Source organism: Hyperolius riggenbachi, chromosome 5 (genome assembly GCF_040937935.1).
Source record: "Hyperolius riggenbachi isolate aHypRig1 chromosome 5, aHypRig1.pri, whole genome shotgun sequence".
Lineage (NCBI taxonomy): Eukaryota > Metazoa > Chordata > Amphibia > Anura > Hyperoliidae > Hyperolius > Hyperolius riggenbachi.
Genome location: NC_090650.1, coordinates 307,526,468 through 307,552,542, shown reverse-complemented (window position 1 = coordinate 307,552,542; position 26,075 = coordinate 307,526,468). Strand labels below are relative to the sequence as shown.

The following is a 26,075-nucleotide window of genomic DNA, read 5'->3' as shown; positions in this document are numbered from 1 at the left end:
ACGGTGAGGTCATCACATTCTTGGGTGTCCTAAGAGGGGAGACGCAGTTCACTCACTCCACCATCACTTACCAAAGATATTAAAAGGAGAAGATAATGAATCTTCTGCTCATTGGCATTATCTGCGTCTTGATTATCCTCAGCAAATTTCCCTTTCTTGTCACTGGAGTTTGCATTTTATTTTATAATTTTAGGCCTATTGATGCTCTTCACCATAACACCCTGAGGTACAGGATTTAGTTTGACTTTGCCCTTAAATTCTTATCTGTCACAGTGGAAAGAAATACATGTGAGCTTCTATAAAACTCTTTCTGCTGCTGGTCATGTCCTGTCCTTGCCCATCCTGTGAGGTCTGATAACGCCAGACATCAACATGACTTTCTGTGGCCTGCTGATGACTGCACTGTCAAGTCAACTTGAAACTGATACCATCTTCACTTTGTCGGGACTTCAAATAAAGGCTGTCTGGACAGTCTTCAACCACAAATACAAGTTCAACTTGTTCCTGCATTAAGGAACAGAAAACAGTTCCGCAGATAGTTTATGTTATCTTCTCATACTGTCTTACATATTTAGGTGACAGGTGACAGAGTTAACATGAATGTGGGAGTAATTGATTACAGAGCTATGTATAACTACAAAATAAGTTAAGTATCACCACAATAAAAATGCAGTGGGTGGGGAACATAGCAAAGAGTTGAAATCTGGGTAAAATGTGAAAATTAATCTGTAGGAGAAAAGGTGATTTTCAGTTCCAACTGCTTCTCATCGCCTCTTCCTGGTTCCCTGTCCCTAGCTCTAGCGTGAGGGCTTTTTCACATTATGAAATACACAATATGCACTAGTTTTTCCCATGGTATGGTTTCTTGCGCAATTGTCAAGTCCCATGGAATTCAGATCGCAGATAGATTGCACTAATGCAATAGCCACACCACAATTTACATTATTGCACCAATGTCCCTGCAATCAGCAAACTGAATGCGTCTCAATAGTCAAATTGAAACACAAGTAGTGTGAGAGTGGCTTAAGTGTTTCTGTCTAGCAAGGTACATCTTTGGTGATCGGTAGAGGCCTTGTCAAGCAAAACCACCCAATAAAGCCAAGTACCAGACCAGAACTAACAGCCATTTTGGATATGCATAGATCCCGACCACATGGAACAGCATAGAACTGAAAGAGAAGAAGCAACCAGCAAGTAGCCTTTCAGTTGAGTGACACCCTTTCTCCCCAAAGATTAGTCCTTAAAGCTAGGAAAGAATTCTACTTTAAAGGGCTATTGTACTTGTGGGAACTTGATCTAAAATGAGAACTTGATCTTAAGTGCAAAATTCAGTACATGCATTACTGGGTTGACCACCAATTTGCATACTGCAAGTTACATTTTGCCACAAAAGGTTTTGTGACAAGATCCTGCTGTGTCAAAATCCCAGACGTAGACCTGGCTTGCAACACGCGGTGGTTGGTGATTGGACGCCTCTTCACCTTTACCCTCAGCTTGCAAGTTACATTGATGCCATGCAAACTGCTCCCATTATATTAACAATGGCTGAAGACATACAAGCCCTTATTCAATTTAATTTTAAAGTTTTCACATAGGATATCATTTTTCATCTTCTGTTTAAAATGACTAAAAAGTAGGTGAAAAGTATTGCCAAAATTATTTTAAAAGCAAGAAGTTTTGAATCAGGATGATACCATTTATTGGCTAACTTAAAAGAAAGGGAGTAAGCTTTCAACTGATAACCCTTCTTCAGACTCTCTACCTCTATGTCTGAAGAAGGCTTATTAGCCAAAAGCTTACTACTTTTCTAGCCATTCAGCCAATAAATGGTTTCATCCTGAATAAAAATGTCTTGCTTTTACTGATGGCTATCTACTTGTTGGTGGCTTAGAAGGAATTTTATTGATAAGGTATGAAAATATCACCTAGGAGAAAACGTAGGAGAAAAAGTGAATTGAATAAGGGGCACAATACCATGCCACATCTTCAGGTGCCAAAGTGAACTGCATTGGCAATACAGTGAGATAACACTATAGAGTCGACTCTAGAAGAGTAGATGCAGCAGCACTCCTAGTACTATGAGGTACAGGACCACCTCGGTTGTGTAGCCCCACTGTCTGGGAAAGCTGTGCTTGTGCTGATTATTGCTGGATAGAAATGAAGGAGGCAAAGACTCCAGCTGGCAGTTTACTTGATCCACAAAAGGGAAACAGCTCCAAGAATTTAGAGAAATGTTTTTGAATATGTTTCAATATTTATTTACTCTGATAAATGTAATACTGCAGAAACAATGTGACATTTGCCCATATCTGCTATTGGCTCATATTAATAACCCACCGATGAAACGAGTGTATTCACAATCAAGACGGAATCCATGCTCAGTCAGTGAAAGTTTTGCACAGCTGTTGTATGTAATGGCACCACAGACAGAACTCAAATACAAAATGACAAAAAGAAGAAGTTCATGCTTACAGGAAACTTATATTAAAGACAGTTTGGTACTCAAAAAGCACAGGAGTCAGATGTCAGGAACCTAACCCTTGTATCTAGCTGGTCTAAAATCTCAGGTGTCCTCTTCATGTGTAGACATGATCTGGTCACTGGAAGACATCTCTTTGGTCTGAAGTGTGTATAAACTTGAGTGATCAGGTTGCCTGAGGAATCATGTTTATGTCTACGGAAATAGGAGTTGTTGCCTCACCTCCAGCATTTAGACAAGGTTTGTAAACCTGTCCAAATGATAGTTACTCTGCCGGTTGGTAGTGTCTGCCTTGTGCCATAGATATTAGACTGTTAATGGATCCAACTGCCATTTTCAAAACTAAGAATAGCGCACCACAGACCTACTCCTTTAAGGTTTGTACACACACTAGACTAAACTCGGCAGAAGCGCCCGGCTGAGTCTGCAGACAATCTAGCATGTGTACAGCTGCAATGGCACACTTCTGAAATGTACACCGTGCCAGATCATCTTGAGCGAGCACAATGATCCTTCCTTACCCTGGCAGTAACTGCTCTGTACTACACTAGGCCCCAAACTGACCCCCAAGGGGCTGAGTCCTGATCCTACAGGCGACAGTCACTGTGTACACACCTTAGAGGGGGCTATTCTGCCCCACACCTGCCGTTGTGAAGCACTTTCTGTCTATTTAACTTAGGCTAGACTGAACATCAAGTACTTCCTGCCCAAAACTATTGCAACTATATCAAGCAAAACAACCTGTATAGTAAGGTAACGTTTTGTAGCTTTTTATACTATACTGTATATATGTATATATACTGTATATATTCATACATTTCATATATATTCACATATTTCATTAGCAATGCACATCTAGCATAATTACCCTGGTGCTAAATACTATTTCTCCACAGAAACCTAGCAAAGCATGAAAGGCTGCTCGGCACTTGCAGTTTTAGGCTCCATTCAAGTGAGTCTAGTTTTGGATCTGCATTTTAGCTGGTCCTTTATAAAGAATTGTCTCAGGTACCGTACTTACCTGGAGCTTCCTTAAAGTGTACCAGAGACGGGATGTTTAAAAGATTTGATACTTACCCGGGGCTTCTTCCAGCCCCATAAACACGTCTGAGTCCCTCGCTGTCCTCCCGCGGTCTGCCGTTCAGCCGCAATCAGGCCTGGTAACTGGCTCAGTCGCGTCAGTCAGTGTCTTCTGTACATGCCAGAAGACCCCTTGATAACGTCCATTGCAGATGAGACCGGTTGGGGAGCCACTGTTTTGAGCGGTAGAGGAGCAGGTGAACTGCTTGGGAGGCGGACAACTTTACACTATGGACGGAATTGCTACTTGTCCTGGTGAAACGGCAAGTTGTCTACTATCTCATATGCTTTATCTGTATGCGCCTTAAGTGAACATACATATGTTTTAAGTTGAGCGTTTTAATGATCCTTTTATGAGAAATAAATAGTGGTTTTAGATGGTATTATACTATTACAAGCAGTGTTCTCCCCAGAAATTTTTTTCCAGCCGGAAGGCATGAAAAAGTAGCCGGGTGGCATGAAAAAGTTGCTGGACGGCATGAAAAAGTAGCCGGTTGGACGAGATGAAAGAATGCAGGGCTGGCGCTTCTCTGCACAAGTCTACTTACAGCAGAGAAGGAGGTGAGTCTATGGCAGCCGGATGCTCACCAAAACTAACCGGGTGGAGTACCCGGCTAAAAGAGCCTGGGGAGAACATGAAGCTTATTTCTTGCATCCTTTGGGGAAACTTTGTGCAATTTGAGACTACTAGAGGTTTCCATTGCTGCATGGTGGATTATGTATGGAAAGCAAACAACAAGAATGGCCAAATGACCAGACGGCTGATTTTATGCATTTTACGCATTATGGCAGTCTAATGGTGAGTGAGCACTGTGTGGTGTGAGGTGTTGGCTATACAGGTAGTCCCCGACTTATGAACGCCCGACTTACCAAAGTCCCGGCCGATACGAACGAAATGGATTCTGTGTTTCCATGGGAACAAGGCCCCCCCCCCCCCCCCCCAAAAAAAATGTCAAATTGGACTTGTAGTTTTTGAGAAAATCGATTTTAAAAAATGTAAAGAAAAAATGGCGTTTAAACTTGTATAGGCAGGTACAGAGGGCAGAGGTGACACAGAAGGGGGACACTGGAGGTAAAGGGGGGTACAGAGGAGGTACGGGGACAGAGATGGCACAGTGTTCCAACTTAAGAACGGATTCAGGTTAAGAACGAACCTACAGTCCCTATCTCGTTTGTAAACCGAGGACTACCTGTATACCATTTGTGAAGCTAGCTGAAACAAGTACAAGTGTGAAAGAGAAGAAGTTTTGTTGGACTCTATTAGCGCCACTGTGTCTATATTACATTTAGTGCATATGGACTGAACACCGGTGCTTTGGCTTGGCAGCTTATATATATTTTTGTCAGTTTTTATTTTTTATAAACCTGTACTGTGTTACCCTGCTTCATCGCAGGGCAATGCAACAGCAATGCAAAACAATGGAGCCTAGCACACATACCGTGTCGCAACGTGTTGCCCCTGCAGTGCCCAATCCGTCACTTAGCAAACGAAAATTCAACAGCATGTTACCGGCTGACTTCTGCGGCGCCGCAAGTTATGTAAGTCAATGGGCGACGGATTTATTTTAAAAATTTTGGTGGCAGCTGTGCAACGTGCATACACAGAAAGACGGTACTATGACAGGGAAACACCGGAACCCCAGTGACATACTTCCTGTCCAACAGATAGTACATGACTGTGCGCAGGCGGGCGGGGGTCGTTTGGCGCAATGCATATGAGTCCTGTCGGTGTGCTCGGCCACAGGGTCATATGTTGGTGGTTGTGGTATTTCTATAAGCCATACAATAATAATAATAATAAAATTAAAGTTAGTGTGACTGTTATTCATGCCTGTTTCACTCAGTACAACAAACTCTGCCATATACATCATCTTTTTTTCAGACATTTCTCTGGACAGTTTCTTACTAATACAAAGACTGTGTGTGAACGCAATCAGCTAAAAGCTCAGTCGGAATCTTCAGAAAGTTCAGCAGAGAGATTTGGACTGAATGTTTGGCAACTTTTTGGAGTGATGGGATACCACAAGGCGGAGGATAAACAGATGGGATTAATGCACAGCAAACTCAAACAGCGCGCTCCTGGCAAGCAGCTATTCACATGGCTCACAACGAAAATCATATTCCTCATTCAAACACTGCTAAATACGTGCTGACTGAGCTGGAGGACTACAAAGAAACGATTGCAAACAAACTGACAAGTGGATCGTTACCTCCAGACCAATGTGATAAATGCCTGAATTGCTGTGTAAGACTTTTAGACAAAATTTCTTTCAGTCCGCTAAGCACTAAGGGAAATCAAATGACTGAAGCCTGACAATAGAGGCAACACAGCAGTTTGAACGCAGAGCTGCCTAAGAAAACACTGTTAAGTGCCCCTAAGCCTGTTCTATCCCAGCCAATACTAATAATGGCAAACTGAAACTGTTAACCAGGGAGTGGATTTACCAAGGATTTCAGTACTTTTACAGCAGTGGAGACAATAAATGATCCTGCAAACCTGTCTTGCTGCAAACCTTTCCTGTGTGGAGGTAAAAACGGAGAGCTTTTCATTATCTCATGCCACTTAAACCTGGCACACACGGCAGAGGGAACCTGGCTGAGTTGGTCATTTGGTGCTATCTCGGCCCAGAATCCAGCATGTGTTCTAGTGTCCCATAACATTGCTTAAAGAGACTCAGAGCTGAATAATTATACTAGATTTATACATACCTGGGGCTTCCTCCAGCCCCATCCGCACAGATCGCTCCCACGCCGCCGACCTCAAGCCTTCTCTGTCTTCTGTACCGGGTCCCGGAACTTCGGCCAGTTTTACGCATGCGCAGTGACTCCTTCTGTTTCTCCGGCACCTGCCTTATGCATGTGCCTGCGCAGACCCCGACTGGCGGTAGTTACGGGACCCTGTACAGAAGACGAAGAAGACTGAGGATGGTGGCGTGGGAGCGATCCGTGTGGATGGGGCTGGAGGAAGCTCCAGGTATGTATAAATCTTGTATAATTATTCAGCTCTGAGTTTCTTTAAGAATCCAGCATTTCTCAGCATGTCTGATCTGCTTCTGATCGAGAAAGAGATCAATTTTCAACTGGGATTGGTCGCTGGCAGTCAGTAGGCTGTATGTATGTGCTATGCAAATAAAGCTTAAAGGACCACTATCAAAGTAAAGGACCACTATCAGAGTAAAATTAATAGCACCATTAATAATTTTCTCCTGTGTTGCTTACACTTACAATAGGCAGTAAAAATTTGAAGACAGGTTTTGGACTAATCCATCTCCTCACGTCCCGGGGGGATTTTCAGTACACTATTTACTTTATTCTTTGCAAAGGCACTCTATGGAAAGGCTCTATAAAAGGATGCCGACCAGCCTCCATACTTGCTTGCCTGCTATTTCAGAGGTTGGACTGAGCAACTGCTGTTCAGTAGGTGCTTTTGAAAATAAAGAAAACCCAGAGAATCCCCCATGAGAAGATTGACTAGTCCTAAACCTGTCAGATCTGTCTAATTTTTAATGCCTTATGTATGTGACAGCAAGATAGAAAACAAGTATTTAATATCAGGGCTGTGGAGTCAAGGAGCCAGTCAGAGCAATTTTAGGTACTTGGAGTCAGAGTTGGAGTCGGTGGTTTTATAAACTGAGGAGTCGGGAGTCGGATGATTTTTGTACCAAATCCATTGCCTAGTATTAGACTAAGCAGTCTGAGTCGCGGAGTCAGAGCCATTTTGGGTACCTGGCTTCGGAGGTTTCATGTACTGAGGAGTCAGAGTTGGATCATTTTTGTACCCTGTTTTATAGTGCATTTTACTTTGGAACAATTGTACATTTTATCACTAAGCATACACATGCATTTAATTGTTTTACAATTTTTCAAGATAGTGGTCCTTTAAGTCTCCTAATAAACAAGTAAAAAGAGCAGTACCTATTTCTCCTCTAGCCATTTTATGTCACAACACCTTAGACTGTAAGCTCTTGTGTCCAGAGTGCTCCTCTCCTCCTGTGTCAGCTGTTTTTGCAGCTGCTTGTCTCCAGTTTCTTATCTCTCACCCTCATTAATTACGCAGCGCTGCACAATATAGTCATGCTATACAAATAATGCTTAATAATAAACACATGAATGATTTATAACACATTATTCATATCATAAAGTTTTGTGATTTTCAAGCTTATGGACTTTCACACTAAGCCTTCTACTGCTAAAAATGTAACTGTGTTTAGGTTTTTCTGCCTGTATGCAGTGTTCTCCCCAGGCTCTTTTAGCCGGGTGCTCCACCCGGCTACTTTTGAAGAGCACCCGGCTGTCATCGTCTCACCTCCTCCTATACTATAAGCAGAATTGCACACAGAAGCACCGGCCCTACATTCTCTCATATTACCCCACCCGGCTACTTTTTCATTCCACCCGCCTACTATCTCATGCCACCCGGCTGGAAACAATTTCTGGGGAGAACACTACTGTATGAATGTCTTGCACATTCTCACCACGTCATTTGCACCTAATTATCAACATATATTTAATGGAGAGTCATTCGGTAGGTTATACAAGAGCAGAATCCTAATCATTATACAGACCAGTCATGATTTGGCTTATGCAAGAGATGCACTTATTGGCTCTGTGACACAATAACCCAATAGTTGAACAGAGTTACCAAGCAGCTCAGTCTGGGTGACCAAAACCATTAGGAATGTATAGGGGGCCAAAAGAGACTGAAAATCGGGTCATGTGACACTCCGACTTCCGTACACAGATGCCGGAAGCCGCCAGGAGCCCGCGGGGAGATAGAGGGAGACTTCCAGCCATCTCTCGAGCCTCAGTAGGTATTTAAAAGCCTGCCGGCACCCACAGAAAGCCCCCAAAGGAGGTCCCCATTATCTCTCAGGCATGCCGGTTAGTTGAGACTTCCTGCCTGAATTCCGGGAAATGGGGACTTTGCTGTATTTCCTTTTAAACAATGCCGGTTGCCTGGCAATCCTGCTGATCTATTTGGCTGCTGTAGCGTCTAAATCACACCCAAAACAAGCATGAAGATTATCTTGTCAGATTTTTGTCTAGAAACATCTGATCTGCTGCATGTTTGTTCAGGATTTATGACTAAAAGTATTAGAGACCGAGGATCAGCAGGACAGCCAGGCAGCTGGTATTGCTTAAAAGGAAATAAATATATATATATACACCTCTAACTTCAGTTGTACTTTAAGGTCAAACATGGGGTACGTTTATTGGTTAAACTGATTACTTGATCCAATACACCAGTACCGATTGTACCAAGCAAGCCAATCAGTCCCTTAGCTCATACACATGCTCAACAAAAGTCTTTGAAATGCACGATTCTCAAACAACTTGAAGAAGTTGGACAACGTTTGTCAAGTAAAAGACGCGCAAACGCCAAGGCGTTGTCACTAATAAGAGGCGACCAACAACTGATCAAGGCGCCGAGCGGATCTGTCAAAACCAGCCTTATCAGCCTGCCGACAGACTGTACACACAGGCAAACTGTCGGCAGAATGCCTGCCCTGTGGCCGGGTCTGACGACCCAACGTTTGAGGGAATCCGGCATGTGTATGCACCTTAAGACACAGCTCAAGTCAATTCAACAATTGGATTGACTTGAGCTGCGTCTTATCAGTCGTTGGTCGCCTCTTATCAGTGATAACGCCTTGTCGCTTGCACGTCTTTTACTTGACAAAAGTTGTCCAACTTCTTCAAGTTGTTTGATAATCGTGCATTTAAAAGACTTTTGTTGGGCGTGTGTATGAGCCTTTAATGATCAAAACCTTGTAAAGGGCTGTGAAAAATTGCTTGTTTAGTGGGTGGGCAGATAAGCAGTGAGGGAAACAATGACCACGTTATTACACTGCATGGAGTGGTACAGAAGCAGTAATTTGACTGATTCTGAGTGAGGTTTCTCCTGAAATCTCATCAAGATTGCGTGATTCAAGATGGTAACCCGATCATGACTCCGAAATCAATTTATGATAGGCATGACTGATGGCTTCCCGGATCGGGGCCCCTGTCGCCCATATATATAGCTAGTTATAGGCAGCTGAGAGCGCAGCAGTTGCTCTAACTGACAGTGGGGATTATCAGTTCCAGAATTATCCACTAAAGTAAAGCCTGTTACAGATGAAGCCATGCCAGCTTGACCACAATCTCACTCGCTGTTCATCAATGGGAATACAGTATGGAGAGTAGCAATACATGCACTGCACACTGCATACCCATCCATCCCATCTAATGCATATAGACCTATCTCACTCGCTGTTCACCAATGGGAATACAGTATGGAGAGTAGCAATACATGCACTGCACACCCATCCATCCCATCTAATGCAAGGAGACCTATTATTCATGCAGCACAAAACTACCACTTTCCGGGTTCACAACTCAGTGATTACATCCAATACCAATCACAGTCCTGATCAAATAGCCCTGCAAAAGTGGCCATACATGTTTAGGTGATACATGTAATGACTAACTCTACAAGATTTCTTTGCAAGCTTTCAAAACTTTAAATTCAGTACAAATATGGTACAAACTGGAAGTTATAAGAAATGATCAAGTTGATAATCTGATCAAATCGGTCATGAAACTGAATTCCAACATTATCATTATTGATCACGAACGATCAATCTTTTAAAAAAAAAATTGATTGGAACAAGAGCACAATTATGATCCATTGATCCCAGTGTACACATGTGAGTGATACTAGTTTCACTTTTGATGGTTCAAATGTTTAATGGTTCTCTTGACAGACAGCACCGTGTTTGGACACTTTGAATTAATTATCAATCGTCCTATCGATTTGATTAAATTTCATGAAATCAGTTCACTCCGTCTCCTAGTGCGAAAGAGGCTGAAAAAAGGTTCACATTTGTCTACTTTGTGTGCGTTTTCCCAAAGAGACAAATTCATATGACAATAATCAATGAGGTCGTTCATATCTAATGTGAATTTTTGCATGCAATCACCGACAATCAGTAGAGCTTTAAGCGATAGTGTAATTAAATGTATATGGCAGTGATCTCATTTCAGCTATTGCCAGCGATTCGCAATTCACAGTTAACGCAAACGCGGTGCATGCATCACTTTTTTGCAATTTTAGAGTGATCGCGATTGAAATGTTAAAAATGTGAATCGCGATCACTCAAAAATGTCCAGTGAAAATATGCAAAAGATCGTGAAAAAATCCGTCGCAAAACGATAGTGATTTTGCTAGCGTCTTGCAATCCCCAGTGTGAACAGGACCTTACACTGCTTGTGTCAAGCTGGGTTCACAGTGGGAGTTGTGTTGCGCTCCCTGTGACAGAATGCAACGGAACAGGAAAACGCCGCCGAACGTTATCAGCGGATTTTGTCATATACAGTCAATAAAAAGTATGCTTCACTGTACTGTTAACGTGCATTATGCGGTAAACGCACTGCATGCAGTGCATTGTGGTACCGCACTCCGTCAGACCGCACTGCAATGGCCGCACTGTAAACGTCACATTGCTTTTCCATTGCAGTGCTATGTTCTGTGTTATAATGCGCCTGTTACGACATACCACAATGGCCCGCTGTGAACCTAGCCTTACCTCTATTTTTAACTTAGTTATCGTGTAAAAACATTTTTAAGCATGCCAATGCATTTGGCGTGTGGAAAACATATGTGCACGTTTTCTGTGCATACAAGCGTGAATGAACCCTTCCTACATAAAGCTAAATAAGAAATAATACATCAGGTAACAGGTAAATTGATAACTGATTAGTGGTTCACTTTCCTGCTAGAGACATATTTTACAATGCAGAGAACGGTTCCAGTGTGCTGACATCATCTGCAGCAGCAACAGAAGTGAAACTTCGCTGGATCAAGCTGAGAATTCCAATGCTAAACAGATCTACAATATGCACAACAGACAATACCTAGGTAACAAGCCATTTAGCCACACCTGTTCGGTGTATCCGTAAAGGTGGCCATACACGTTTTAGATTCCCACCCAATGTGGCAAACAGATCAGTCCCAATTGAAGCCCCTCATCCAACGCAAACAGATTTTCAGTACAATTCACCATGAAATCTTTCGCAAGTCTATCAAACTGCAGCGCCACACTGTTCAATACAGTGCAATGCAATCCGTCGATCTACCACAGCTCACGCGTCGCATCCGATCTTTTAAAATGTATCGCCTAATCATAATTTTATGCATTTTTACTGCACAGTGGTTGAAATTAAGGTTGGTGCAGCTTGTTGCGGCATAGATAACCAAATCAGTGGATGTATGGCTAGCTTTAAAGGCTCCTACCCACGTCGTGATTTTGTGTGCGATTCTTCTGATGGCCAGTGATATTTTTTGAGCGGCATGCAATCGATTCATCAATCTCACGAAGGGGGTGCGAGTACACAATTAGGCAAACAGCGATTTGCGACACGCGGCAATAACGACCGTCACAGCAGACCTTAAAGATAGCCAACGAATCCCGCAAAAAGTGCCATGATCATTTGAACTCTTGTTCGGACCCGTCGTGTGTTCCCGCGGGCAGGGAGATGGAAGGGGAATGCTCATCGTCGGGTGACGTAGCTGTGATCCATCTTCCTGCGTTTTTGGGTAAGTATTCAGCTTAATGTGCCCACTAATGATACAATCTTACCAAATCTAGGTAGGAGAAGGGTAAACTGAGCGATCACACTTTGCGTGGATACATTGGGTAGACCATTATATTAAATTGTACAAGCAAGATTGTATGATTAGTGGGTCACTGGACACCTTTAACTTGAAACCCGTCCCCCCCCCCCCCCCCCCCCAGAAGACAGAACCACAGGGACTGGGACAGGAGAGCCCAGCAGTCACTAGCGGCAGTACACGTACCAGAGAGGATGATCACTGTCAGCAGGCACACGATCGCTCCCAGACACGAGCAAGGTATCTCCATATCTTCCAGCACTCCTACTTGCCGCTTTTTACAATCCAGCGTTTGCAGTTTATAGAAGATCTTTCAGAACAAACCGATACAGTGTTTGTCAGCTCCCCAGTTTATATCACACGCCAGACGGAGCTCATCCAGGCACGCTCTGCATTCACTAATACAGCGGAGATGAGCAGACTGCAAGCCTGAGCTCACCGTCCTTGTCTACTGATAGAGACTGAGCTGCTTTGCTATTCTCTGCACTATAAGCAGGGGGGCGTGCTGGAGGAGGGCTGTCTGTGCACAAGCCCAGCTCTGTGATCAGGATAGCTCTGCTACAGCCCGTGTCCTCATCATCTGTTGCCTGAGTCTGCAACAATCGGAATTACCAGAGAAAGGGTATTTTTGGGTACCGAAATGCTATGGGAATAGGAAGGCGAAGGCTTCATCATTTGGCTCTATTTCTGTACACATAAATTATTCTTTAGGGATGTTTCACACCCAGAGCACTTTCTGCGATTTTTTTCAGTCGCTAACATTTTGAAAAGTGCTTGGTTAATGTAATCAATTAACCACTTCTCTACCACAGGTTTTTTCCCCCTTCAAAAGCTCTTCCCATTCATTCGGTAATAACTTTATCATTAATTATCACGCTGAAATGACCTATACATTATTTTTTGCAGGAAAAACTAGGCTTTCTTTGGGCAGTACTTTATGCTAAGAATTATATTATTTTATATGCATTTGACAGGGAAGAAGAAAACGTAAAAAATGAAAAAAATCACCATTTCTCAGCTTTCAGCCATTATAGTTTAAAAATAAAATGTGCTATTGTAGATAAAACAGACACATTTTATTTGCCAATTTTTCCCGGTTATTGCAATGTTTACATTGTGTCCCTAGTACAAAGTATGGCGATAACATTTTATTTTTGGTTAGGGGTGAAGGAGTTTCAAAAATAATAAAAATGCATTTAATTTTTCTATGGTAAGTGAATAATGGTGTATTTGGAAGTAGTATTACTTTTTGGCCACAAGATGGTGCTATACGTACTCAGTTTTCTAAAAATAGAAAACAGAACCAAATATTTACATGTGTTTATAGGCGTTTGTAAACAAGGAAGTAGAAAAGCGTGGCAGAAGTTGCTTAAAGGAGTAGTATAACCCCAAAAAAAAAAAAGTTTAACTTACCTGCGGCTTTTACCCCAAGCAGATGTCCTGTGCCCGCGCCGGGACAAAGCGAGCCTCTTTTCCCCCGCCGCGGCTCGCTTCTGGCATTTGCGACTTTTTTAATGTTGCAAGCCACTGCGCCTACGTGGCCCTGTCAGTGCACTTCCTCGCTTCCGCTGAATGCACTGGGAGCTTCCTGCGCAGGAAGTGAGCTGTGGCGGGGAGAACGGAGGGTCGTTTTGTCCCGGTGCGGGCACAGGACGTCTGCAGGGTGCCGGTAGAAGCCCCAGGTAAGTTATACTCTTTTTTATCTTTGGGGTTACAGTAGTCCTTTAAAGCTAATGGGAAGCTTTTTTTTTTTTTTTTATTTAAAGAGAAAATAAACCAGATACTTATCTAAGGAGAAGGAAGGCTCTGGGTCCTATAGAGCTTTCCCGCTCCTCTCCCGTGCTGCCCGCCCCCCCCCCCCCCCCGCTCCATTTAACCTCCTTAGCGGTACCCCTGAGTCAGGCTCGGGCTGGAAATCCACAGCTCAGAGTGGCCACCCTGAGCTGGATCCATGGAGGTGTGCAATGTGCTGCAGTAGATCTATCTAGTGGTATGATTTTTAGGGTTTAAAGTGAATGTTTACCGCTTTAAAAATAAAAAAAAAGTCAGAATCTCACCTAAGGATAGGGAAGGCTCGGTCCTAATGAGCCTTCCCTCTCCTCTCCCGGTGCCCGGTCCCGCGCAGGATCCCCCGTAGCAGTATTCGACCAGTTCGGTCAAATACTGCCACTTCCGCTGCCGAAGGGATGTTTCGGAAGCCTTCGGGAGCACTCGGGCTCTCGAAGACGGGCCGCTCCATACTACGCATGCGCGAGCGTCCTCTATGACGCAATCGCGCATGCGTAGTATGGAGCGGCCCGTCTTCGGAAGCCCGAGTGCTCCCGAAGACCTCCGAAGTTCCTGCGGCGGCGGACGCGAACGGGGGAGCCAGCGCAGCACCGAAGGCACCGGGAGAGGAGAGGGAAGGCTCATTAGGACTAAGCCTTCCCTCTCCTTAGGTGAGTATCGGACTTTTTTATTTTGATAGCGGTACCCATTGGCTTTAAAAGCTTTTGCAAAAATGTCACTGCTTTTAGACAGTGAAATTTGAAAATAATTAAACCGCCAGGGATGTTAAATCCTCCACCGGGGGAGGCTTTGGAAGTCTTCGGGAGCCGAGTGCAGGCGCAGTATGAAGCTGCCAGAGATGGCACTAATGTGTGTATTTTTACTTACTTGAGGCTTCCAGCGGCCCCATGAGGTGCGTGGGCTCCCTCGCTGTCCTCTCTTGCATCTCGGTTCACTTGCTATCCCCCCAGTAATCTGGCTAGTCGTACGCTTCTGCACATGCGTGCCCCAGGAGCACTCCTGTCTAGAGATGGCTCGAACCTCCGATTTTCAGTTCTCGAACCTCGAACACGAACTTCCGCAAAAGTTCGGTTCGCGCAAACTTTCGCGAACCGCAATAGACTTCAATGGGGATGTGAACTTTGAAAACTAGAAACATTTATGCTGGCCACAAAAGGGAGATGGAAAAGATGTTTCAAGGGGTCTAACACCTGGAGGGGGCATGGCGGAGTGGGATACACGCCAAAAGTCCCGGGGAAAAATCCGGATTTTACGCACAGTAGCGTTTTAAGGGAAGAAATCACATTGCAAGCTAAATTGGAGGCCTAAAGTGCTTTCAAACATCTTGCATGTGTATACATCAATCAGGGAGTGTAATTAGTGTACTGCTTCACACTGACAGAGCAAATTCACTGTGTAACGCACCGCAAACAGCTGTTTGTGTAGTGACGGCTGTGCTGGACTGGTGCGCATCATGGCGAAAGTGCAGGCAAGCCCATATGGTCGGGCTGAGGTAGCTGAATGACAGAACAGCAGTGACTAAGTGTCCAGCTGATCGAATTTGGTCTGTCCACAATGAAGCAATGACCTTATTATCTTGGGTCAGGTGTCCCCCCCTCCGACACACTCATATAGCCGGCGGTCTATATGCAAGCCCCTTCACCGCAGCAAGGTAACGATCACAAAGGGGAATTAACACATGTACATGCCTTTTGTTTTGTTGTTGCAGCTGCAGTGCAGCCAGAAAAATTAGGCAGGCATGTACACACACCAGAAAAAAAATGTTATTGTTTTTGTTAGCGGTCGCTGCTAGCAGTGGCCTTACAAATTCAGGAATCCACCTGGAGTCCTGGACCTTGTTGGTGGTGGCGGAGAAGGCAGTCAAGCTGCCTGCAGGCAGAGATGCTGTATGGGGACCGACTTAGTCTTGGGGCAGGCAGTCATACGGCATGCAGGCAGAGATGCTCTGTGTGGGGACTGACTTAGTCTTCGGGCAGGCCTGACCGTGCTTTGCAGACAACGTGGTCAGATGGACCCTTGACCCAATGCTGTGTGCCAGAGATGACACCACTTGCCTTTCAACATCACGATACAGTTTGGGTATCACATTTTTTGAGAAATAATTGTGGCCTGGTATATTCCCCTGCGGTGTGTGGCTTTGCTTTTGTGTGCTGCTTTTCCTCAGGTGGTCATCCCATTGCAGTTTGTGCTTTGTCATCATGTGCCTTCGTAAGGAAGTTGTCTTCGTAAGGAAGAATCGGGTCTTGGTCTTTCCACGGCTCAATTTTTGGTGGTAGAGAATACAGATGGCATTGCTCTCATCTGAGGCAGACACACAAAAAAATTTCCACACCGCTGAGCCCTGGGATGATGGCACTTTGGTGGTGATGGCCGACTGAGTGTTAAGTGGGATGCCAGAATCAGAGCAGGAGGAAGATATGTCACGGTTCCGTGCGGAAGCTGAGGAAGATTAGGTGTTCTGTGTTAAATAGTCAACTACGTCCTGACAATCTTGGGGGTTGATGACACTTCCTTCGGAACACTGTACTTTGGTTCAGGGCTGCACGAAATCACGACAGCATGACCTGGAACAGACCTGCCAGGTGTCCTGCCTCTGCCTGTTTTGCCCATATTGGGAGGATGAAGTGAAAGGAATGCACTGACTGACTAATACAATGTGCAGTCACACAGGTGCACTGAACAGGTATGCAGTGATTGGTATTACAAATGTGCAGCTGTCACACAAACAGGTACCATGAACAGGTGTAGTGACTGGTATATAAAACTGCATGCGGTCACGTAGGTAGGTGCACTACTGAACAGTTATGCAGGGATTGGTATTACAAATGTGCAGCTGTCACACACACAGGTACCGTGAACAGGTGCAGTGACTGGTATATAATATAATACTGCTTGCGGTCACGTAGGTAGGTGCACTGAACAGATATTCAGGGATTGGTATTACAAATGTGCAGCTGTCACATACACAGGTACCGTGAACAGGTGCAGTGACTGGTATATAACACTGCGTGCGCTCACGTAGGTAGGTGCACTGAACAGGTAGGTATGCAGTGATTGGTATTACAAATGTGCAGCTGTCACACACACAGGTAGTCACTGAGTCACACACACAGGTAGTCACTGAATGTGCTGGGCCTGGCAGTGGCACAGTAGGAATTGCCAAGGGCCAGCTGCGACTGACTGACAGGGCTGTATAAGTGTCTGTGGGACACACACTCACAAATAAACAAAAAATAGATCACAAGAACAACATTAGGTTTCAAAAGTGCTGTTGATGGGTGCTTTTTAGCAATAAGTATCAGGAAGGAGCAAGCTAACAAGAAGAAGAGCCTAACTAAGCTTTCCCTATGTCTCTCTGCAGCAAGCTCTCCCTGCAACGCTGCCTGCCTTTTATAAGGGGGGGGGGCTCCAGGAGGGAGTGTAGCCTGATTGGCTACCCTGTGTTTGCTGACTGTGATGTAGAGGGTCAAAGTTGACCCTAATTATGTAGTATAGGGCGGCGGGTCGAACTCACATATAGTTCGCGGTTCACCGCGAACGCGAACCACCGAAGTTCACGTGTTCGCATTAGAATGCAAACCGTTCAGGCCATCTCTACTCCTGTCCCCAGGAGCATTCTGCGCCTGCACAGTACTACAGCGCAGGTACAGAACACTCCCAGCTGCGGGAGTGCGACACGGGGTAGGCGCATGGCCAAGCCACACATGAGCAGAAGAATGCTGCCGGCCAGAGTACTGGGGGGATAATAAGTGAACTGAGTAGCCGGAGAGGACGGCAAGGGAACCCACGCACCTCATGGGGGTGGAGAAAGCCCCAGGCAAGTATATATACACACATTAGTGCCATCTCTTTTTTCCTTGGAGCGCTCTCCCCTTTTGTGTCTTGGAAATCATTATACATTTTATTTTTCATGTTACTTTTATCACTGTCATTACCAATTCTGTATTTTGTATTCTGTATTTTGTATTGTTTTTGTATTTTGTCACTAATTATGTATCTTGTACATATTGGTATATACCACTGTGTGTATTATTATGTACCCCATGTTCGTACAACACCATGGAATATGTTGGCGCTTTATAAATCGAAAATAATAATAAAATAATATTTCATACTGTAGTAGTTTTTTTTTTTTTATTGCAAAAGTGCTGCATGTAGCATTATTACGTTTCTATAGAAACCAAAGGCGCTGTGAAAATCGCTTTAAAGACGCTTGCCAAAAATCACTATAAAAACGAACCGCAAAGTGCTTTTTGGACTTTACAGTGGCAGCGAGGCATACTTTCATTGTGCTGTATTCCTCACTGCATGGTCGTACTGCAACGTTACTGCGCAAGGTCACTTTCTGGCTCCATTGCGATCTTTTTACAGCGCAACATGCACAGTGGGAAATGCCCCCTATCGCTGAAGTACTGAATGCTGCTTTCCATCCTCCTGACACTTCACAGCCAAACCTCTGCGAGAGGAGGCGACATAGGTGTGTTAACTCTCCCTACTGTATCCTGTGCGTCATCAACACGTAGGTTCAGCTCCTCTGCAGGTAGAGCTGAGCTTTATACTCGCTGGCTAAACATTATCCACCAGAAATGTCCTATTATATCTGGCACAGATGCTTGCATTAGAGCTAATATTTTTAAAGTGTACCAGAGCTGAAAGGATATAGTATAAGTTTTATACATACCTGAGGCTTCCTCCAGCCCCATGCGCACGCATCGCTCCCACGCCGCCGTCCTCAGTCTTCTCCCTCTTTGGTACCGGGTCCCATAACTTCAGCCAGTCGCGGCCAGTCTGCGCAAAACAAGTGCGCCCTCTCCGTATATCTCTGGTGGCCCACTTCCCCATAAAATACTACACACACACGCACACACACACACACACACTTACTTCTACATACACACAATCCACACACAAACACACACACACACACACACACACACACACACACACACACACACACACACACACACACACACACACACACACGTACACTGCTCAGTAATCAAGTACATGCTATTTATATCCACAGACATACTTAAGCTACACAAAATATGTTTCTTCCCATGTAAGAAATATTTTAAAGTAATTTTTAGAGCCATAATGTTAAAAGAATTTTAAGAAGAAGGCTTTGGTAAAACTTTTGCGTAATTTAACGACTTAAATGTATACTATCTCTGCTTTGCTTGCAATTGCAAACGATTTGAGTAACAACATTTCATACATACAAACAAAGTTTGTCTTCATGTACAAAATGAACTGTACTGTGTGTGTCATTGGATATTTTTGTTGTTACAGTATTGTAGAAACTGCTGTAAGTACAGTAGTTGATAATAAATCAAAAGCACATTGGAAAGGAAAAAGAAACATTGTTTATATGTATGTCCATAGCCAGAGTTGTCCAAAAGTAAATCCTTTATCGACAATTCGCCATATGTAACACATGACTCGACGCAATGATAAACAAATTCAACTTACAAACAACATTCCAGAATGAAACCTGTGTGTAAGTAGGGGACCACATGTACTTGATATAAACTGGTATTTTTATTCTGTGCAAGGCTATTCAGTAACAATAGGGACGTTTCTGGGGTTAAAGTGGACCTGAACTCTTGCACAGGGCAGAAGTAAATCATAGAGAAATGCACCCTGTATGTATTTAGTAATTCTCATGAAGGTGTCTGCACACAGGCTTAAAGGGATACTTAAGTAAAAAAAAAACGATTTTTATATATGTTATACGCTATAGCAGCATAGAGGGTGATATAGCGGCTGGGAACGCGGAGAATCACTCGCGTTCCCAGCCTGTCGGCAGCTGTCGCCGAACCCGGAAGTAGCCGCCGGCGGGGACAGGAGGATCGGAGCGAGGCTGCGAGGGCACCATACAGCTTCAGGGGGCTGAGGGATGCCCCAGGTGAGTAAAAATTATTTTTTTTTTTACTTAAGTATCCCTTTAAGGAGCAACCAACGTGAAGTTTATTGTCACATCACATGTGCAGAAACAGGCCGACGATCGTTTTGGGTCCACCAAGGGTCCCCTTTATCAAGGCAGATAGCAAAAAAGACACATACCTATGTATGTGTCTTTTCTGCTATCTGCCTTGATAAAGGGGACCCTTGGTGGCCCCGAAACCATCTTCGGCCTATGCAGGTCAGATTGTTTCTGCACATGTATGTGATGGGACAATAAACTTCACGTTGGTTGCTCCTTAAGCCTGTGTGCAGACTCCTTCATGAGAATTACTATTGAACAGCCTAGGAGCCTGGCATACCCACAGACGTGAGTGCGGTTCTTTGTTGAATTGAACTTTTGTATGTATTTGGTGTGGATCCACACTTGTCTAACTATCAGTTTTCTGCATGAGTTGACTGACAGTGCTGCATTGCTGTCAATTGTTTTTCTGCATGTGAAAAATGTATTCAAGTGTGAACCAGCCCATTGATTAACATTAGTTCTCAGTTTTCCTATGCAGCACAGGAAAAACTGACAAGTGTGGACCCGCTCTAGCCTCTCTAATACCCCCTAATTTGTGACTTATCAAACTGTAAAGCTGGGTACACACGGTACAATTTTCTGTCAGATCGAGCAGATAATTTCCGACCAGTCCGATCGGATTCTGATCGATAATGGGATCGATTTTGGGTAGCTATCAACGCAAAATCGATTGCATTATTGATCGGGAACAATCTGGACGTCTACACACTTCTTATCGGATCACTCTCAATCTGATGGAAAATTATACCGTGTGTATGAGGTTTTACTTGATCTCTGAGATGTGTAAGCTCAGGAATCTCCTATGCCATGGCAGAACAGCTAAATTATAAACACAGCATGTTAACCGGATAGTGTACTGGGTAAGGGCACCACCTTTAACTTGGGAAACCAGGATTCAAATCCTGGCTAGGGTCAGTACCTATTCAGTAAGGAGTTCAAGGCAAGACTGCAGGGTGGCCTCTTGAGCATGTCCCAGTGGCTGCAGCTCTTGAGCACTTTGAGTCCGACAGGAGAAAAACGCTATACAAATGTTTGGATTCTTGTTATTATTAACTCTATGCCTGCTTCCATGAAAGCAGGAAATAGACACACTGCAAGTTTACTGCAGGATTTGTATCAGCTGTAACAAAGAAATGTTTTTCTGTAAAGTTTATTATGCTGTCACTTGTCTTTTAGAGCAGAAAGAAATTGCTGAGTCAGAAAGACTATAGAAACAAACCTTGAAAATCAGAATTCACAATTACGGTATGTATCACATTTGTGCATTATATATGGACAGTGAGTCAGATAAATCTTATGGTACATGTGTAATAGCAAATCTGTACACACGCTGGAGTGACATGAGGCTCTATGCATGAACCTTTGGTAATATTGCCTTGTGCAAACACTGCATGGCAATATTTTTGGTAGTAACGCCGGCAGAGTGCCACTCGTTGTGCAATTAGAACGACCTGTAACTTTACATACTATTACAACCATATAATCCTTGTGCTTCATGTTCCTGGCACGCTTCAGAATGCTCACAAACATAGTTTCCTACTCACAGTAAGTCATAGCACAGCATGTAAAGACCAGTGACTTATGGCAACCAATTAGAAACAACCTATTACTATAGTCACCAGAATCTACTGAAATATGTGTGGTTAATGTAATTTATTGCTCTTTGCACATAATCAATCCTCCTTAGCTCTGTGGTGTAAAACTGGCCCATATGTGCAAAAAGGACATACATGGCAGAACCAATACAAAATAGTTAAGTGAATTTTCACCTTGTTTTCTTGTCAGTGAGGCTGTAATGCAGCACCATATGTAAACCTTATGCCATAGCTTTAGGTGGTTCTCCACTGGAAAAATCTGTTCAGCATTAATTCTACCTACTGACCTTCCAGACCACCCCTGTATTCCAGTACACATGTTCTTTGCTAACTGTCATTCTGGAGTCCTTGCTGCTTCACAATGAGCAGTAATCAGTTTCTTCTGTTCTAGCCTTCTAAAAATGCATGAAGGTTACTGATTTTTCCCAAACCTGAAGCAAAAAAATCCCCTTACGATATAATGAATTGTATATGAAGTACAGATAATGAATATTTTTATTTTCAGTTATGTAGCTTTTTTTATATAACATTGCATCATACTTTCACAGTTGCAGTTGTAAACCACACTCTGTCTTTTAAACTATAAAACAAAGCAGAGATAATGACCTTTGAACTTTCCCACAGTAAGGCCTGGTGCACACCAAAACCCGCCAGCAGATCCGCAAAATGCTAGCAGATTTTGAAGCGCTTTTTTTTATTTTTCTGTAGCGTTTCAGCTAGCGTTTTGCGGTTTTGTGTAGCGTTTTTGGTGTAGTAGATTTCAGATATTGTTACAGTAAAGCTGTTACTGAACAGCTTCTGTAACAAAACCGCCGGCAAAACCGCTCTGAACAGGCGTTTTTCAGAGCGGTTTGCGTTTTTCCTATACTTAACATTGAGGCAGAAACGCATCCGCAATCCAAAAAATGCCTCACCCCGGGAGGATTCGCAAAACGCCTCCCGCTCTGGTGTGAACCACCCCATTGAGATACATTGACCAAGCGTATCCGCAGCCGCAAGCGGCTGCAGAAACGCTGAAAAAGCCGCTCGGTGTGCACCAGCCCGAAAACCTTATCTCAAGCTGTCTCACACTGTTTCTTGGCTGTTTAGGTGATTCAGAAAACAGGGCTGTATTTAAGCCGGTGGGTTGAATAGCACAGAGAAGCTTGTTTGCATAGCTAACAACTGAAGTTTTTTTTAACTCTTCCCTTACTGGAAAACAATATGAGACTCTTATCTTTGTTACTAATGTTATATTTCTTAGCTTTACTACACATACAATTTACTATCTCATACGTTTATTTTCACTGCACGCTTGCTTCAAAGAGGATTTTACTGTATATTTAATATAATTGCTTATTTCTAAAAAACATTAATTTACAAGTTATTTGGTCAATGTTTGCCCATTGCAAAATCCTCACACTTACCTCACACTGATTTACATTCTTAAATGTATCAGCGATGTTAGAATCTTTACTGCTGGCATGGTGAATCACTGTGGAATGTTTTTCTCCCCCTCTGTGAAATACGTAAGCAGGAACATCTTCTGGAGTGCTCTGGGGAAGAAGGAGGCATGACATCATATTCTAGGATAAATATCATTGGGACGGCAGGGCTACCTACCTGTATACAGCAATAAATATAAGAAGCATTTCTGATGCTGAAACCAAGATAATGAAAGAAATGCTGAGGCAGGGAGGGAGGGGTTGGGAAAAAGTTAGATTTACTTACCCGGGATTCTTCCAGCTCCCTGCAGTCCATCAGGTCCCTGGCTGTAGTTCTGATCCTCTCCAGGGGGCCGCTGTCTTTTCTCAAGAATTCTGCTACTGTCTGTGTGTCTTCTCGATTGTCCTCCTGTGGCTAGTAGAAGTCTTTGTGAACTGCACAAGCACAGAATGCTCCTGACCACAGGAGCACGACTGAGGGGGCGCATGGTCATGCGGGCACATGCACAGTAGCCTCTGACACTGGGCAACACTTGGCACCATGGAGGGGATTGGGACTACATCGAGTAACCTGATAAACTGCAGGGGGCTTGAGGAAGCCCCAGGTAAGCAAATCTGAACTCCCCCCTCTGTATTCCTTTGAGGTAAAAATGGGTATCCAGAATAATTTATTACATTCTACAGTATGTCACTATGGTACTTCTTCTTTTTTTTTTTTTTTGTAAACTACGGTTCCTCTTTACCTGAGTGCTATTCCTCTCTAATTGTAAATAAAAAAGTGATCTGCAAAAACAATAGGTCAGATCATTTAAACTGGCACTTGACCACCTAAATTATAAGAAAAGTCTACAAGGGGTATACAAATTGTAAAAAGAGGAGTTGGAAGTAGGATACACGCCTTTTCTCTCCCCTTTATGTTTATTTCAGTACTGCATAACTTATGGATAGTTTTACACTTTAGGTACAGACATACATTTTGACAGTCCTTACAGCAATACTTTTAGCTTGAACAGGGGCGATCAGTTCTGCTAATGAGATATATTCATTCCAGTGCAGACACCAAGGGAAGGACACGTGGAACTATTGGCAGGGTGAATGCAACACAATTAACATTTTTTATATCTTCCTGTAATAAAAACACTTAATAGAAATAAATTAAACCATAACACTATATAATAATAAATAATTGGACCTTGACACAGAATTCATAGTTTAATAGCCGCGGCATAATTTATTGGTTAACATTACATTTTAATTTACATAATAACCCATTGCTTAACCACTAATGTTCTGGCAGTGCTATAAATAGAATGTCTTCACACTCCTTGCTCAATCATCAAGACCCAAGCAGGCCGATATCCATATAAATCCTGTCATGGCAGTAGAGAAGGGATCAAATCCATCCCAGATCTTAGGCCTGCAATCAGGGGTAATCAATTCACATGGCTTATCCCCATAGGGTGTAGCAAGTGGCCACCAGTAAATCAGAGGGCGTGGCAGAACCCTAATACCAGCAGGTCTCACAGACTGGGGAAAGTTCATGAAGTAGTGTACTATCCAGGAAACTCCAGGTGAAGACTTGGCAAATAAACTAATGCAGTAAAATATGACCATTTTCTCCTTTCGATTCCAGTGTAGATGATGTAGACCTGGCTATAAGCACCTGGATTTTGGGGGGTTCATGTGTAAATGACAGAGGTTTTTGGGGAGAGGGGTATAGTATAGGAAAAGGCAGGCACAGTATTAAATTAACTTGCCTTAAAGAGAACCTGAACAGAAAATAAAAAGTCAAGATAACCATACACAGGTCATACTTACCTCCTGTGTAGTCTACTACTCAATCTCTTTCTGCTCTCCTGCGTCCCATTTAGCCACTGTGATCAATGGAATTTTCCGTCCTCCATTTTAAAAATGGCCATTACCCCTAACAGCTTCCTGGTCAGCACACTGTTAAACTGTAATATCACCCACTTGAGCCATAGGGAAACATGGACATTACCTTGCACATTCAGTTGTAACTGGCAGCTGCTGATATATAACTGACAGCAACTGGTATATTTCAGTTCTGACAAAATATTGTCAGAACTGGAAGGGATCACTGTAAGAAGAAAATGGTGAGCTTCTGATAGGAACTGATGGTAAGTTAAGTATATAATATTCATTTGCAGGTACGTCATGTGTTGCTATGCTAGCAGCTTACCTGATGAATCCTGATTGGATGAAATATGGACTGAAGCTTCAGGAGGCCAGGCCTGATATCACTGAGAAGTTCATGAAGAGTCTAAGCCAGAATACATGTACGGGGCTGAATTGGTTATCCACATGCTGGGGATTACTTGAACTCATACCCATTTCAATAACGTTAACTGTCTTACACTGTGAAAGCTTCCTGAGCAATATGAAGCATCTTTAAAGCTGAATGGAGTTTGGCTGTCTTGCATACTGAAGTATAGGGCACATGTGGGATGACCACAGTAGCTGCCTCCTGATGTGTCTAACAAAGAGTTTAATGAACCAGATATCTTTCGGTGAGTAAAGTGTATCTGCAGTGGAGATAAAAGTACTAAACCGAGAAAAACATAGTAACAGTACTTAAATTCCCCCAAAGCTGTTACAGTGGAATAATGACCTGCATCAACCTCCAAGCAAACCCAATTGTCAGAGAAGTTATCTGGACCTCGATTTGGATTCAGTACTAGCTTCAGCTCTCCACTCCTATTCATCCACTTCAAATGCCACCCCTTACCCTCACCAGTCAGCCCTTCCATCCCTTCTCAGCTTCAGGTACACTATAATACGCTTGGTGAAGCCAAAAGAAAATTGCCATTCTTTTGCTCTCCCCTTTTTAAAATCTGAGCATCACACTATAGAAAGGACATTGACATTCTAGAACAGGAACAGAGATGGGCAACTAAATTAATCACAGGGATGGATGCATGGGAGGACTGGCCAGGGGGGAAGGGGGGAGATTTCCCCCCAGGCTGCCTCTCATTTATTGATTAAGGGCTGGTACATTGCCTGGTGCATTCATATTTTTGTATAAGGTGAACCACTAGGCTGGCTGAGG

At 43.5% G+C, this 26,075-nt stretch overlaps 1 protein-coding gene across 1 annotated transcript in view; it reads right to left on the bottom strand.

Moving 5' to 3' along the window:
• APCDD1 (APC down-regulated 1) overlaps positions 1 to 12,661 on the bottom strand; it is a 70,328-nt gene extending 57,667 nt beyond the window's left edge. The window contains exon 1 of the mRNA XM_068237166.1: positions 12,399 to 12,661. Coding sequence (XP_068093267.1) covers positions 12,399 to 12,462 — 64 coding nt within the window. The 5' untranslated portion in view covers positions 12,463 to 12,661. The remainder of the gene's footprint in view (positions 1 to 12,398) is intronic.
• Between the last annotated feature and the right edge of the window lie 13,414 nt (positions 12,662 to 26,075).